The sequence below is a fragment of the Myiozetetes cayanensis genome, unplaced genomic scaffold, assembly GCF_022539395.1.
Source record: "Myiozetetes cayanensis isolate MyiCay16 unplaced genomic scaffold, myiCay2020 scf1, whole genome shotgun sequence".
In the NCBI taxonomy this organism is placed as follows: Eukaryota; Metazoa; Chordata; class Aves; order Passeriformes; family Tyrannidae; genus Myiozetetes; species Myiozetetes cayanensis.
In genome coordinates, this window is record NW_026086604.1 from 41,782,317 (window position 1) to 41,798,387 (window position 16,071).

The window sequence follows — 16,071 nt, forward strand, 5'->3', positions numbered from 1 at the left end:
ACTTTGGTCCAATTCAAATCTGAAGTTTTCAGCTAGTTCTCTTCATGTGATAAGTTGACTTAACATAAGATCAAATCCCTTTTCCCCAGATTTAGTGGCAGGATGTGGAAGATTAAGTCATTTGATTTGGAGCATGATACAAAGCAGTTTTGATAGCTATTCAGTGCTCCACAGTCAGGTATTGAGTTTTGATATCAATATGAGAAAATGCACTGTCTGCTCTGATGTATTCCATTTTTTCTGGTATACTTCTGGATGATTTTTTCTCACAGAACTCTTCCTCTGCAATAAGGTTGATTGAATGTGGGTTTTGGAGGATGTGGAGTTTTGCCAAATAGGATTTTGTACTCTGCTGTATACTCTGCTAGCAGAATTCTCCATTGCTGGATAGTGATAAGAGTTGAGCCTTGTGAACTGAGTTAGTTAGCTGAAGTGAAGGCACGTAACTAAGTGGTCCCTAGAATTTACAACTCAAAATATCTCTCCTAATAGAAGGTAAATATTGTTTGTAGTAAATGAGTTTGAACTTTTACAGATCAGGTCTATTAGATCATCTTGGAAACTTCTGTGCTGCTTGATGGCTGTACGGTTCCCTCTAACTGAGCTGAGTGACAGAAGCATTTTGCAGTAAACAACAATTATGCAACTGCAAGAAATCACAGAGTTCCAGAGCATAGAATCAAGTTTGGAAGTGCAACTTCTTTTCTGAACAGCAGCTGTTCTGGAATCTTTACAGTATTCCATGCTATGCTGGAGGAAAGAGGACAATTATCTTCTAACAAGCTTGAGAATTTACCAGGCAGCATATAAAATCTCAGAGCTCATTTATAACCAGGCCAAGCAAAAGTTCTAGTTCACTTTTGTATCAAATATATGCAAATGATTGTACAAGTTGGAAAGTGCTGTACCATCTCAAGCAGGTAAAGTTACGGATTACAATGAGAGTTTCTGGCTTCTTCAGGATGGTACCATGAAAGCTATCACCCAATAGAGACACTTAATGATACTGGTAGGGATATAGGAGGCCACCATGATCTGTCTGACTCCTCTAGGGAAGATCATTTGCTCTTCAAGACAGCTGTGTTGTGTGCTAGAATTGGCTGACTGAGTAGTTTGAGCAGGAATTGCCTTTTCGTTTGGGAATCATGTTTAATGATTTTTATATTGTCCTTCATTCCCCACCCCAAAATGTCAGACTGTGCCTTTAACAGAAGCACAGACTGAGTAGCTTTAGAACTGAAAGATTCTTCTGTTGTTTCCATTTCTTGATGCTCTTTTTGTATCAATCCTAAAGATACAGTGGTCCACAGAACTTATTGGTTGAAACTGCCTTCATGAGGAACTTTCCTGTAACATTTTTGTGATTGCTCTTAACATCAAGCAATGCTTCTGGCTTAGTTTATGATAAATGTTTTATTTATCTTTCCCTAAACAAGGAGGGTCAAACTGGGTGCATTTCTTACAAGTTGGTCTAAAGATTTATTTGTGGTAGATGAGGAGGGAACTAATCACTAATCTATTCCATCAGCTACAGACATCTAGCTGCTCCTCTGTTACTCAGACTATTGCAAACAGCCTCTCCACCTTGCTTCAGGAGCCTTGTCTTCATCTGACCCCTCACTATTGGTTTCAAGTTCTAAATCTCCCCACCTGGCCCTTAAGCAATAATTAAGGCTATTAGCCTCTGCCTCCCGGGGCCAGTTACTAACACAATCCGGCTGATTTACCTCCAGAGAGTTTTTAAAGCTCAACAAAGAAAAAAAGGTTGCTGCTATAAGTAGGTAGAGGCAAAAGGCAGAAAGGAAAAGCAAGAATAAGCTAGTCCTTCATTCTCAAGTTGTACCCTATATTTCTCTGTAAGCAATATGCTCTTCTATTGCATATGCAACAAATCTGTGTTGTGACCCTGTTGTATTCTTAGCTTTCCCATAGAGAAAACAATCTTAAATATCTCATTTTGTTAAAGGGTCAGTTGTAAATGGCTATTCAGGACTGAACAAATTATTTTGGGTTGCATTAATCAATTAGCTTTGGGCTTTTTTGCACGAGTCTGTCGTGTAATATTACCATTACTGTTTTTTTTTAATCTGTACTTCTGAAGATGTAAATGGTTGATCAGATGAGAAAGAGTGACAGTCTCCTCTCACCTACTCTAACACGTGACAGTTGTGACTAAGCAACACAAAATAAAGGAGAGTCTAAATTTGTCTCAAATGATGGAGACAGGTGAGTTGGAGTTCCCTCCTCCACTGCTTCCACCAATTGATTTTTAATCTCCTTCCCAAACAAAACGCATCGACTGGAAAGAAGGGTGTGAGAAGTTCTGAAAAGCTGCTGTGTAAGAATAAACTAGGAAGAGGAAATCAGCACAGGGAAGAACATTAGATGAATACAGCAAGATCACAGAAAGAAAGGTCTTCTGTTAAACCATTTTCCTCTCTCATACCAATCATCATTTTTAATTACTCGTTATTTGCCACTTCTCTTGTGCACGCTGTGTTCTTCATACTCATATGAGTTAGAATAAAAAATGCGGCTTCTCCTTCCCTAACACAGGTCCCCAGTTCAGCATATAACTGTGTGTTTAATAAGTCCAGTGCTGTGTGGCCTCAGGCAGATGCTATAGGAAGTTCTTGAATTCCTGGATGTCAAATAGTAGTCTTTTTCCAAAGTCTGGGCAAGGAAGGGACTGAGGCATTTGCAGTCTTCATTAATTTTTTTCCCTTTATCTAGTGAAAAAAAAATCTCCTCTCTTTGCTGCTGCTCTTGCAGCACACAAACCTTGCAGTGATGATTTATTATTATTTCTGCATCTGCCTCTATTGTTGGTCTCTGAAGGTTTCTTTTGAAACTTTGTACAACCTGGAAGCCTCTTGTGTACCTCCCATCTGTAGCTTTCCTGTGATACACAGGGAAGGGGGAAAAAGGTGAGTGTCCAAGCAAAAAAAAAAAATCCTTCTTTTCTCCTGGTTTCCTCATATAACTCAAACTCTTTCATCTGAGAATGTGTGTGCTCCTTGGGAACATTTTCTCTGCTATTGAGAAGTAGAAAACTGTCATGGTAAAGAGTGAGAGGAAGAAAAAGGCTGTGAATTTAAGGGGCAGGTACAAAGTCTACATTCTCTGTGGTCATGGTTCTCTTAGCAAGATTTCACCCACAGCTGACTGTCATAGATTCAAGGGATGTTGTTAACAAATGAACACATAGTTTCCCAGTGCAGATTCATGCTTTGGGACTTGAGAAGAATGCCTTATGTTCCACAGAATCATAAAATGATTTGGGTTGGAAGGGACCTTAAAGATCATCTAGTTTCAATCCCCTTTCCGTGGACATGGACACCTTTCACTGGACCAAGTTGCTCAGAGATCCATCCAGCCTGGCCTTGAAGCAGAGGGATCCACAACTTCTCTGGGCAACCTGTTCCAGTTTCTTGACACCTTCACAGTAGAGAATTTCTTCCTCGTATTTTATCTAATCTTTCAGTTTGAAACCATTCCCTCTTGTCCCGTCACTACATGCTTTTGTAAATAGTCTCTCTCCATCTTTCCTGTAGGCTCCATTCAGGTATTGGAAGGCCATAATTAGGTTGCCCTGAAACCTCATCTTTTCCAGGCTAAATAAACTCAATTTTCTTAGCCTTTCCTCACAGGAAATCTGCTCCATCTCTCTTAGCAACTTGGTGGCCCTTTTCTGGACTTGCTCCAAGAGGTCTATGTCCTTTTGAGATTGAGGAAGAAAATAGGTTATCAAACCCTTTTGGTGTCCTAGCTTAAATTTGTGGCAAGAGGAAGCAGAGAGAAATTTAAGGAAGAAGAAATGAATGAAACAATATGAGAGACAAGAGAACAAATCAAAAAGAAAATGAAGCAAGAAGAACTAAAGGCATAATGATAGATACAAAGATACAAAAATGAAAGATTTTAGGAGAGAGCAGCTTGGAAAAAAATGGCTTAAACTGAGCCAAGATGCATGAACAGAAGGAACAGCAAAGGAGGAAAAAAAAAAGATTGTGGCAGTTTTCTAGTTAGTTGGAGATGTTTTACAAGGGGCCTGTGACTAAACCAGTGAATGGCATGTGCTTTGTATTCCTCACTGCTGTAGTGAGGAAGGAGATTTTAGGTTTTCCAGCAGGAAAATGCTCAAGATTAAAATAGAGCATCCAATGATGCTGTTTTGACAAGAAATCCTGCTGTCCTGTATTTACGATAACATCACTTCCCTGCATACAGATACCCATAAAAAAATAAAATCTTAGAAATAAAACAATAAGCTTAGCACATTTAAACTACTACTCAAGGAATTATATCACTCCTGGATCTAAATTTCTGCTTTTGCACATGACTTCTTACCTAAGTGAGACTTCAGAGGCTGTGACTGCAGCTGCAGTATTCAGCAATTACTTCTGTTCTGGAAGCTAGGAGCAGTTTGGGATATTGGCCAGTAAGTGGGATCTTTAATGGATAGATTGGATTATTTCCAGTGATTCTGCTGTTTCCTTGTCGGAGAGTTCCTATGAAACTTGACTGTTGTATTCCTGCTGACATATAATGCTTAATTATATCTTACACTTCTGTCAGTTAGATGAGGACAGGCTGCAAAGAGAGGAGAGTCTTGAGACTTGCATTGAAATTGCCATTGTAATATTCAGGTTTTATAGACATTCTCCATCTCAGTTATTTCCTAAATGAGATGCCTACATTAGAGGTTTCATTCTCAATTTAAACAGAAGAAATTAATAGCCCAGTGTTTTTTGCAAAATCATTTGCAGCTCTTACCAGCCAGTTGTCTAACAATTGACCAAAGAATTGCTGGTCAAAAATGCTCGCTATTTGCCTGTAATGTGAACCTCAGTAATTACTGTGGTATCTTCTGTAAGAGAAATGGTCCCAAATCCCCATAGTTGTTATTTGAGGGGGGCAAAAAAAAAAAAAAGAGAGAGAGAGAAAACCCTGACAAATGGAAAGCTGTGAAATCTTGATGGAAACTGTAAAGATTCTTGACAAAAGGTCAAAATTTCACCACAAATTGAAAGTGGTAGTTTTCCAATAGAAGTTTTTGATTGATGCATTTTGACAAAAGCACAAAAACGAAGTGGGGTTCCTCCAGTCTCTTGATTTCACAAAGCTATGTTAAGTACCTGCAAAGTATGCTGTTATTGTCCTTAGAATACCACTCCTGAAGATTTCTTAACTTTGATAATAAACTAAGTTTTCTTTTTTTTTTCTCTTTTTTTTGGGGTGGCGGGGGAAGGGGAATTTGGTTTTTGTTTGTTTGTTTTGTTGTTTTGTATTATAATGTAAGATCTTAGAAGAGGAGGATAAATTAATTCAGATCTTCTGGTTTGATTTTGGTTGTACTATAGGAAGTGTTTAACTACTCTCATTGGCTCATGGTTTGCAGAAATCCAGACATTTGTGATGGAGTTTTCCTATGTGGCAACCTTTGTTTCTCAAATTCACAGAAACTCTGTCGGATCTTTTAAAGCATCAAAATAGCAGTGTATGATGCCAAAAATAACTTTTTATTTGAGTCTGTCCCCATTTAGTTTTGGCTTTTCATCTCCCACAAAGGGCATTGTATTTTTGCCAAAGATGCAGCAGCCACATTTTGCACTATGACTAGTTACTGGTAGTTATATAACTAGATTCTTTTATTTTTTGGTTGAAAAAATCTGTCTTGCAACATCAGTGATGGGAGTTCGAGAAGTTCATTAATAAAACAGCTTTGTAAAATGAAAGCTGTGAGAAGTAGGCAAGTCTCCTGCTCTGTTAAATCAGCTCTGCCTCTAGTACTCTCAACACTGGTAGACTGGGGTGGTTTGGACACACTTACTCTGATTCCCCCAAGAATTCTCCTCCTCCAGAATAGCTGGAGAAGGAGCGGGAGCCTTCCTGAAGGTGCTGAATCAGGTAATAAGAGATTGGTTGTGGACAAACTAGAAAGAAGCTCATTAAACTATTGCCTATAAATATACTTTATTCTTCTACTGAGAATTCTCAGGTGCCTCTCTCTTTTTACTCTCTACTTAATTTCTGAGGTTATTTCCAGCAGGGCAAAGTGATGTATTTTATTGTTGGTCAATACCAGTGGGAATAAAGCTAGGATAGACTGTATTTTAGGTAAAAGGAGAAAATATAGCTAGGAGTATATGTTTCAGGGGGTCTTTCAATTATTTCTTATTTTTCAGTTATCCAAATGTCTACTTATCCAGATAAAACCCACTGGAATGAAAGTGTCTGGGTTATTTACAGTTTCTTCCAATTACTCTGGAGAAAAGACCATGTCAAAGATAATTCAGGAGAAAAATCTTTTCTATTTCTTAGTTCCCAATGTTAATAACTGAACAGTTTCCTTCTGTAGCTTACATTGTTGACTCAGAGCAAACAGAAAAGATATTTTAATATTTCAGTGTGATACACGTTTTGTGTCAAAAAGTCTTATAAAATCTACTCTGCAACACTTAACATGTTAGATAACACTTTTATAGAGTCAAACCTAGGAAAATCTAGATTTTAGCTTTCCAGTTTTCCAGTAAAAGTGCTGTTATCCTCATGCTCCAAATAGCAGAATTACACACAATGATGCCTTCCCATTATCCAGGGTGAAATTTTATGAAGGAGCTGGAAAGGCCAATTATGATATAACAATGGGAGGAATGGAAAGATATGGGTAAGATGAGGAAATATGTGATGAGTTTATAAAAATGAAGTTAATTGGATCTTGAAATAAATGGTGAGATGCTGGAATTCACCTGAATTAGATTCAGCTGAATCTAAGTTATGCCTCCTGCTTTCCTGTTTGAATTGAGGAGAAAAAGATGGGAATGTTTGAATTCATGATTTCATCTGTTTTAATACCAAAAGTGCATTTATGGGCCAAACATATTTTGTGTTTTCTAATGTGCAATTTAAATCATATATTTTATAGATTTAATGAAAAACCCCGCCACCGTTACCTCCTGTAGGCAACTTCCCTGCTGTATGGAGAACTTAGAGTTTGCACAGCAAAGAAGTGGATCTCTAACAGTGCAGTATAAATTTCAAATGTCTTTTTAAGGGGAAGATATAGGATATGAATTTTCCCTTAAACTTACAGGCTTAACCTTTTAATTTTGTTTATATGTCAAATAGAAGACGTGCTTCTTACTCACTGTCAGTTCACCAAAAACTAGTGTCACACATTTTTCAAAGACTTTGTCATATGCAAGGTCAGTTAAAAATGTAAATGTGAAACAAAAAATTAAAATCAAGGCCTAATTTAATTGAAAATCCTGTAAAAAAACAGTCTTCAAAAGCAATCAAACCTGGTGTCATCAGAATATTCTCATCCCTTTCTAGATTATATGAATAGCTGCTATAAAAATATGTATTCACAATAGCACATGCGAAAATATGCAGAAAAGCACACATAATTGCAAGAGTAATTGCTGAAATTGCAGACTTTTGTGTATTCAGTGGTACAGGGAGAAATACTGAGATGTAGGAGAAAGAAGAAAGGGCTGGAGGTACAGCTGAGGGGCTGAACAAAATCCTGTCAGCTTTAGATTATTGTTTTATTTACTCGTTAAAAAAATCTGGTAACTTTTACAGATGTGGAGGCAGATTTCTAGAAGAGAATAAAGTATACCCAGTAGAGTGTTTTCATCTCTACCTACCTCCTAACTCCTTTTCTTTCTGTGCAGCACAGAAACCTGTGCTACTGTTTGGACAGTTCTTCAAATGTCCAAATCTCTTTTGCTCACAGAAGTGCTGTGGTTTATAACCATCTAATGTAACAACATAAAGAATCACAAAGTATTCAACTATATGTAAAACTCCAATTAAATGTAAATGTAATGTAAATGTGAAAGATGAAGCTTCATTAAAAAAAAAAAAAAATTGCTGCACTTCCATCAGAAGTTTCTTTCCCTGTAAAGGTGGGGTCTTTTGTTCCCTGTTGACATTTTTAAAAAGTCACAAAGATGGTTTTTCCAGCTGTTGGCCATTACAAATAACTATCCTCAGTAATTAGCTTTCTATCACTGAGTAACTTTTGGTTGAGTAATTAAGAGCCATCTTTGTACACTCACTGAGACAGCCAAGAGTCTCTTGCTGTCAGCTGCTGGGAGAAGTGTCCTGCAGTGAGTTCATGTGTCATCATCCTCCAAACCATGTCTGATGGCCATACACCAGTGTCAAAGCCTACCAGGCACTGAGCACTTCAGTAGACTTTATATATTTATAACTGTTATGGATTACTTCTGCTTTTGTTCTCATGAAATAACAGAGTGAGTTCTGCTGGCAGCTGTGGGGTTTCTGCAACGCTGTCTTTTGCATGTATGGGGTATTCTTTTGTCTTGCAAATAAGGCGATAAGCTTTTTCTGCTGTAAGCATATTAGAAATTAATCAAGCAATAAAGAAATATATTTTTCATAGAAAGGCCACAAATGGAATACACTTTGGAGTTTTGGAAGGTGCTCTTTGAGACAGTTTCAAACCAAATGGAAAACATACAGAGTAGATCAGTAAGAGTGATTAGGAATGAGGAAAACATGAGTTTCATAGCATGAACAAATTTATTGGGAAGTGAAGATTGAGGGGAGGGGACAGGTTAACTGTCCTCAATTGTTGGAAAGATTCTTGTAAAGACAAAAGAGAATGCTCTTTTCTCCAGGTGCCACACCTTTCCTCCATTGCAATATGTGGTAGATACATGAAAGAGAAGTAGGCTTAGTACTCTTATAAAAGCCAGAGATGGGTGTCAAGAATGTTCTAATAATTATGAAGATAATGAAGCACACAGGTTGTCTGTAGGATGCATGGCAGCCCTATCAGTGGAATTCTTTAGGTAATAACCAGATGAAGAGTGGTCAGGATTGACCTTCTGACCTTGTTCTGTGGAAGCAAGATAAACAAGATGAGATGTGATGTCCTCCTAGGTCTTTTATTGTATGATTTTACACCTTACTTCGGGTGATTGTTGTTGGTGACCTGTAATGTTCTAGAAAGAGGTTGATATTTCATGTCACAAACTCCTAAATGTAAGTTGTTAGGGATGAACATTTACTTTCATTTTTATAAAGTAGAGTGCAAAATACTTATTATTGCGAGGAAGCGATTAAAATAATGAACACATAGCCTTCAGAAAAGGCTAAGGACAAAGTGGTCAGAATATATCTATCAACATCTCAGTATTTTTAATGCAACACTATAACCAGCAATGTAAATATTTGGAGAAGGCAAAACCCTTGACCTTAGCCTTGGACTCATTTGTTCTCCTTGAATAATTTCTCATTTAAAATTGTAGTCACTTTCTTTTCCAACTGAGATTTATTAAGCACAAAGGTTTCACCTGTGAAACATATCTACTAATGCTTACTCTCCACAATTGCTTTAATCTTGCATTGCTGCCAGCAGAGGTTTGTATGCTCCCTCTCTTCCATGCTTACGCTTTCCTGTCAGCACAAAGGTTTGTACTTTCAGGTGGTGAACTGGAGACAAGAACTGATTCTGGTCTTAAACTGACTGGCAAAAAGAAAAAAGAAACACAAACAAACAAACCCAAAATATTTTAACTGGATCACTTCTTCATTCTAGGCCACTGCCGGACCATAAAATGTATATGTCAAGGAGTGTTCAGGAATCTTAATGAGCAAGTGCCCATAAAATTGGGAAACATGTAGTAAGGATAAGTTGTCCTCTGCTATCCTACTCCATGTTTCTTTAACACTGCAGCTCTCTACAGAGTGCCAAAAGAAAATGCTTATCAGCTTTTACACTACTGCAGAGTCAACACAAGTGAGAGAAACGTCTCCTCCTTCTCTGACTCAACAGTCATCTGTGTTGAAATACAGAAAGGTAGAAATTTTGTTCTTAAAAGAGTTTGCACAAATTCTTCCCTCAGTTTGTCAATGCAATAGCTAGGAAAAAACCCATACTTTTTTTTGTGGTACTGTACACTGTCTTCAAATCCACAATGAATAAATATGGATTCCTACCATGCAACTTTCTCAGAGTATGTTATTCTCCACAATTCATTAAAGATGCTGTTGTTGTTTAAATAAAAACTTCTGAGAAAATATTGGTCAAGGCTCTCTATGCAATTCTTGCTTTAAAGAAAAAACAGTGAAACAAAACCCTGACTGTTGCATTTTTGAGAGACATACTTAAGCCAGTTTGACCTGAATTTGTTTCCTTCACAAAAGCAAACCTCAGTCCTGGTGCATAATTTATGATCTTGGCATCCAGCCGAAACATATGTACATACTGAAATCAGTTTTGCATCTGTTTAACTATATGCACATGAGTAGTCTAATTGGATTTAGTCTCATGAAATGACTCATGCGAAATCAAGTGTCTGCACAACAAGGGTTTCAGTCGGTAGGGTTCTTCAGGGCAGCAGCTTCTATGCTTTATGTAGTACCTCGCATATGAAATGGCTTTTTGATTATCTCGAAGCCTTCTGTGTTCTGTATAACTGTAGTGACAGGTGAAATGAAGAAGTACAAGAGAACAAGCCTTGCGGCGTAGGTCAAATCTTCTACTGCAGAGTGCAATTACAATTACAATCATAAAAATAATTAATTAATTGTAACTTTTTAAAGAACATCTTCTGAGAATCCCTTCAGGATTAAGGGAAACCACTCTTAGTGCTTTGTAACAGGCTACCAGGCTGCAGCTGTCGGCCTTCTGGTAGCCATTGGGAAGGTTAATCACTGTTGCCTGTATATGCTGGACACTCGGATAAGGTACAGCCATCTTGTCCTTTCAGGATGGAACTAATATTCTTCTCAAGCCTGATAATTCAAAGGCATCAACACCTCCTGCAAAGAATAGTTATCTGAATGGGCAGCAATTTAAATACTCATCATCATCTTCACAGGACCAAATATCAGTGCATCAAGTACAGGATTTTTTTTTTTTTTGCTGCTCTCCCAAGTCTTATCTTTCCATGCCATCTCAAATATGCCATCCTGAACCCTGGCTAATTTCTTGCTCCATAAGAGATCATGCTGAGCTTGCTATTTGTTGAAGGTTTTTTTTATCCAGGGTCTGGCTCTTCTGCATTCTTTTGATGTTTTCTCATTCTTCCTACCTCTACTATTAGGGTCTAGGGAATGGAGAGTGGTTTAATGAAGAGTCTCAGGGAAGAGGATGAGAGAGGCTGCAAGATCTGATATTAGGAGTATTAGGGATTAAAAAGTGGAACTCCAGAGGATTTGTACTGTGAGAATATAGTCTGGGTAAGATAGATAAAAAAAGAAGGCTTGGAGTAAGAGTACTGTTAAGGCAAGGCAAGTGACTCCAGAAGTGGTGGTGTACAGAGAACCAACATAAGACGGAAATGAAAATAGGAAAGGGAAAAAAAAGAAGTTGAAATAAGACTATAAACAAGAAATATACCTTAAAGATGAATGTTTTTGTTGGTCTTTCCCTTCTACCCCACTGCCCTTAAGTTCTGTGGTTGGCAAAAATACCCTGAAATGAAGACAATTTTAGGAAGCTCAGAATGTAGCTCAAGGCATGCAATTTTAATTATTTGAAATGTATTTTTGATTGAGGCAAGCTCCTGACTTTTGGTGACACTAAGGGGGGAGGCACCCTTAAATGTACGTGTATGAAGTTCATTGTGTAGCACCTGATTGAGACTACAGTATGCTTTGAAGCAAGAGAGAAAAAGATCAAAATATTACAAAAAATATTAAAATATAGAATTAAAGTTGTGCTCTGAATTACCTAAATGTGAATCTGATAGCTCTGGTGAAGGCAGTCTCTGATGTTTTTGTGTGGTTGGGGGAAAGCTTTGACATTGAAATGTTAAGCTGTAGAATTTTAAGTTATAGAAGGCTTTTTATTACTGATGCCTTTTTATGGTCTGCAGTTCGAAGTGTCTGCATTGGAAACAGGTAACTGAGAACTTGATTTTGCAAGGGAAAATGCACTGTATTGACTTTTGGTAATTGGAAACTTTCTGGTCCTACCATTGGATACACTTAAATGAGATGGTCATCTGTTTTATCTAACAAATTGAACTTCTGCTTGGGGGAAAGTTGTGAATGCTGATTTCAAAGTGAAAGTGGGTTTACTACATGATTCTCAGAAGAGCATTCAAAATTTTAACAAAGCTACACCTCTCTAATTCATTCTTGGGTTGTGCAGGTGAAACTAAAACATAATCACCTCCATGTTTTGAATAACTTCTTTCAGCTTTTGATAATATTTCATGTTCATCAGATAAATATCAATGTTTCCTACTTGAATCCCCTTTGCCTTAAAATGTGTAATTTTTAATTCTTTAGAGTTTTGTTCAAATCAGCTACCCCTCAGTTGGGTAGTTGATCTTGACTAATACAAAGAAATTAGTATTTGTAAGAAACTTCTATAGATAGTACTTAAACAAGGCTGTATGACAAAGATTTCTTGTTAACCGTAATGATTGTAGGTAATTAATTTGTTAATAGATTTATTGAATTTGCAATAGGTCACATTTTTTAAAGCACTGAAATTGATATAATTTAAACTGTTTACTTTTAGAAGGACTAGGAGCACTTTATGTTGAACAAATAATAAAAATGATTCATGGAATCTTTAAATATTTATGAAGCATTTTTGAACAGTAGACTTTATTTTTGTGGTGAATTTTCACAAGCATATTCTTTTTCTCTGTTTTCAGTCCCCTGCACATAGCTATTCAAGCTATGACTCTGGCAAGAATGAGAGTGTAGGCAGAGGTGCTGAAGATCTGTCTCTGAATCGAGGAGATGAGGATGAGGATGACCACGATGAGCAAGAAGATCCCGAGAAGGTCAATGAATCAGATGGGGTAGAAGCTGAGCGACTGAAAGCTTTTAATGTAAGCCCTCTTGCACTCATCTTGTTTACTTCTTCCATTCCTTTTACATTGTTGTTTATGGGTAAGTTTGACAGCATTAAAGGCAAATTAATTTAATTCGCAGGATTTATTTCAATTATTATTTTAATGCACATTAAACTCTTGCTAACAGAGGACAGATTTATTGCGTTTGACTTAGAATTTAAGTCAGAGTGCCATCTTTACCAGTGAGGAAAACAAATCTTTTTTTCTGTATCTGTGCATGTGTGGCCATGTGTGTGGATGTGTGTGTGTGCATGTTCACCCACTGAATGGAAAGAGGCTGTAGCTAGTTTATCAGAAGACCATTCCGGTGGTCAGCTGTTCTCTATTGCTTTCCCGATGTGTATAATTATGCATGAAAACACAAGCAATTGTTCAAACAAAGAAAAAATGTGTGTCTGTTCAATAAAATGATTAGCAATCACAGCTTATTGTTAATAATGAAACTTAAGTAGTGCCTATTTTCACAATCTGTTCTGGTTTATCTCACAAGTTCTGTGTCCTATAGACTATTCTTTTCTTGTCTTTTTTTTCCTTTTAATCAGCCCCTTCCCCCCACCCCCAAATAAATTTTTAAAGAACTGTTTGCTTAATATTTCTGGCTTCCCATTACAAAGCTCTTCAGTGGATAGAAAAAAAAAATGTCTTCCTATCAGTAATCAAGCCAGGAAGCTAGGAAGAGAAGAGAGCCACCCTCCAAACCCATCTCCTCTGTCTCCCTCTTGCCAACAGATGTTTGTCAGGCTGTTTGTAGATGAAAACTTGGACCGAATGGTCCCAATCTCTAAGCAGCCCAAAGAAAAGATCCAGGCTATCATTGACTCATGCAGGCGACAATTCCCTGAGTATCAAGAGCGTGCCAGAAAACGCATACGTACTTACCTCAAGTCCTGCAGGCGGATGAAAAGAAGTGGTTTTGAGATGGTGAGTTTTGACTTAAAACCCAGCCCTAGTTTCCATCAAAACCCCATATGTAAATCCATGGCACTATTTTGTTTTCATCTTAGCGTCTTTTCTTTTTTGTTGTTCGTTTATTTTTTTTTTTAATAATACCAGGTCAGAGGTTTCTTTTTCCCTCCTTCATTCTTCCTGAATTTATTCCCTTTGGTTTAAAAGTGCTTTAAAATGCTAGCATTCACAAAATGAACTAGCGTGGATCTACAGGAAAAAAAGAACGAAGCAAGGCATAACGAGGGAAACTGAGTGACATAGTGACTGAAACACAGTGACTTTTTTCCTACTTCAAGTTATAGTTACAGATTTTTGCCTGGAGAGGTCTTGCAGTAAGTTGTATTTTTCTTTAAAATGCCTCTGCTAACTGGATTTTAGTGATTTTTGTAAAAATTGATCCTGCTAGTGAAAAGCTATACCCAAGAAAATGCCCAGTGTAGTAACATCATAGCGGCAATGGGTTTGGCTTTGGGTTTTTCTTGTACACCTTAGCCTATTACTCATCAAGAAAAGTTACTCCTTTGAAACCTTTCAATTGACATATGGGTGCGAAAAACATATTTAATGGTTGTAAAACAGAGACATCAAACTTACAATTTGAGCATCCCAATGATTTAGTAGTTATAACTGAACCAAAACTCATGAAAATTATGTTGGTATACAACTGTCAGTGCTTTCAGACATTGATATTTTAATATTACTCAGTAGCACAAAAATGGGTAAATAATGTCTTCTCAGCCATCAGCAGCTTCCTTACCTCTAAAAAACTTTTGTATTTCCAAAATGGAGAAAAGTCAGAAGAAACTAGGTAGCTACACGCGTTGTGTTTAATGTGTCTTAGCTATCTCTCTGGCCTTTAGATGACAACAAAATCACCTCATCATTACAAATAGATATCATTTAGTGATTAAACGTATATTTTTTTTAATGAATCATCTGAAAACCCATTGACTACATTAAAAAATTACTGGAGATGATTGAATTTCACTGTTTCTCTCTTTTCCTCTGTCTTTCTCTTTCCTGCAGTTTTTGCAGAATACTTATGAGTACCACATAGTGTTTAAGATGTTAGCTGACAGTTTTAAGAACAGGCTTGTTTGTAGGGTAAGACCACTGTATAATAACACAAAAAGCAAAGACAGAAACTAAATTTTTGTATGTGTTTGTGATTCTAATCAACTGCATGATTTTATTATTTGGAACACTGGTTTAACACTTTTTCTGAACAATAGAAGCTCGTATGAAGAAAGACAGGTAGAATAAAGGACATCTGTACAGATAAAAGTGCCAAAGATTGACTGCTGGTGTACATGTCTGATTGTTTATCCTGTCAAAATAAAAGAAAGAAAAATAGAAAGCAAATATTTTCTACAATTCACTAAATATTATCAAATTGCATCTAGTCACTCTGGCTGATAATCATTCAGCAACATCAAGTTCAGCTTTCACAATGCCAAATATTTTTACTTTGGTGTACTTTCGGTTGAAAATACTTACAAAATTAGCCAATGCTAGCAAGTCTCTTTGCTGTTCCAGTTTATGGCCTTATTACTGTCATTATTCACGCTGATGAGCAGTTATGTAAACTGGCTCATTTTTTGTCATATGAAAGACTTGTACAACTGCTTTGCAATATGAACAAGGGGCTACAGTCTGACCCATAAGAGCTGGGTTGGCTTGATTTCAGTGCACATTTGCAAATGTTACTTTCATGTGAATAAAGGTTGTGGGATCAAATTTAATCCTAGGAGGGGAAAAGGAGTAGAGATTACCAGGAATATGATCGAAATAGGCAATCTTTATAGTTCAGAAATATTTCCTGGTTTTATAATGTTTCATGACAGTTTATGATGGGATTTATTTCTTTTTCAAAAGAACAAATTACCCTCTAAAACACTGACTTTTTTGCCCATGAATGGAAGTGACAAGGCACTGAAACTCATGCCAAAGACTGAAGCCCTCTTAGGCCTGAGGGGATATCTGTCCTGTGTCCCTGTTTGCAGGTAGAAACACAAGCCAAAGACTATCCAAAGTTTCTGGAGGAGCTCCCAGTAACTTCCTAAGAGAAAAAGTAGCATTTTATGTTTATTTCTTGAATAATTCTGATACCTAATATGTATTCCTTTGTTTTTTAAAATTATTTTCTGATTTCTAAATTACTGTATCATCATCTCTTGATCATAAGCAGTTTTTAAAAATGCTACCATGGACAGAGGCATTTGACAGCCTGATTGTTTTAAATGTACTTACCATTTCGAGAACAGAG

The 16,071-nt window shown here is 37.0% G+C and overlaps 1 protein-coding gene across 4 annotated transcripts in view; it reads left to right on the forward strand.

Annotated features, from left to right (window-relative positions):
* Positions 1-16,071, forward strand: part of NOL4 (nucleolar protein 4) — a 191,096-nt gene that overhangs the window by 130,453 nt on the left and 44,572 nt on the right. For 3 of the 4 annotated variants that reach the window (XM_050340809.1, XM_050340817.1, XM_050340833.1), the window contains exons 7-8: positions 12,654-12,833; positions 13,587-13,778. In XM_050340809.1, coding sequence (XP_050196766.1) covers positions 12,654-12,833; positions 13,587-13,778 — 372 coding nt within the window. The remainder of the gene's footprint in view (positions 1-12,653; positions 12,834-13,586; positions 13,779-16,071) is intronic. The other variant, XM_050340825.1, reaches the window with a different exon arrangement.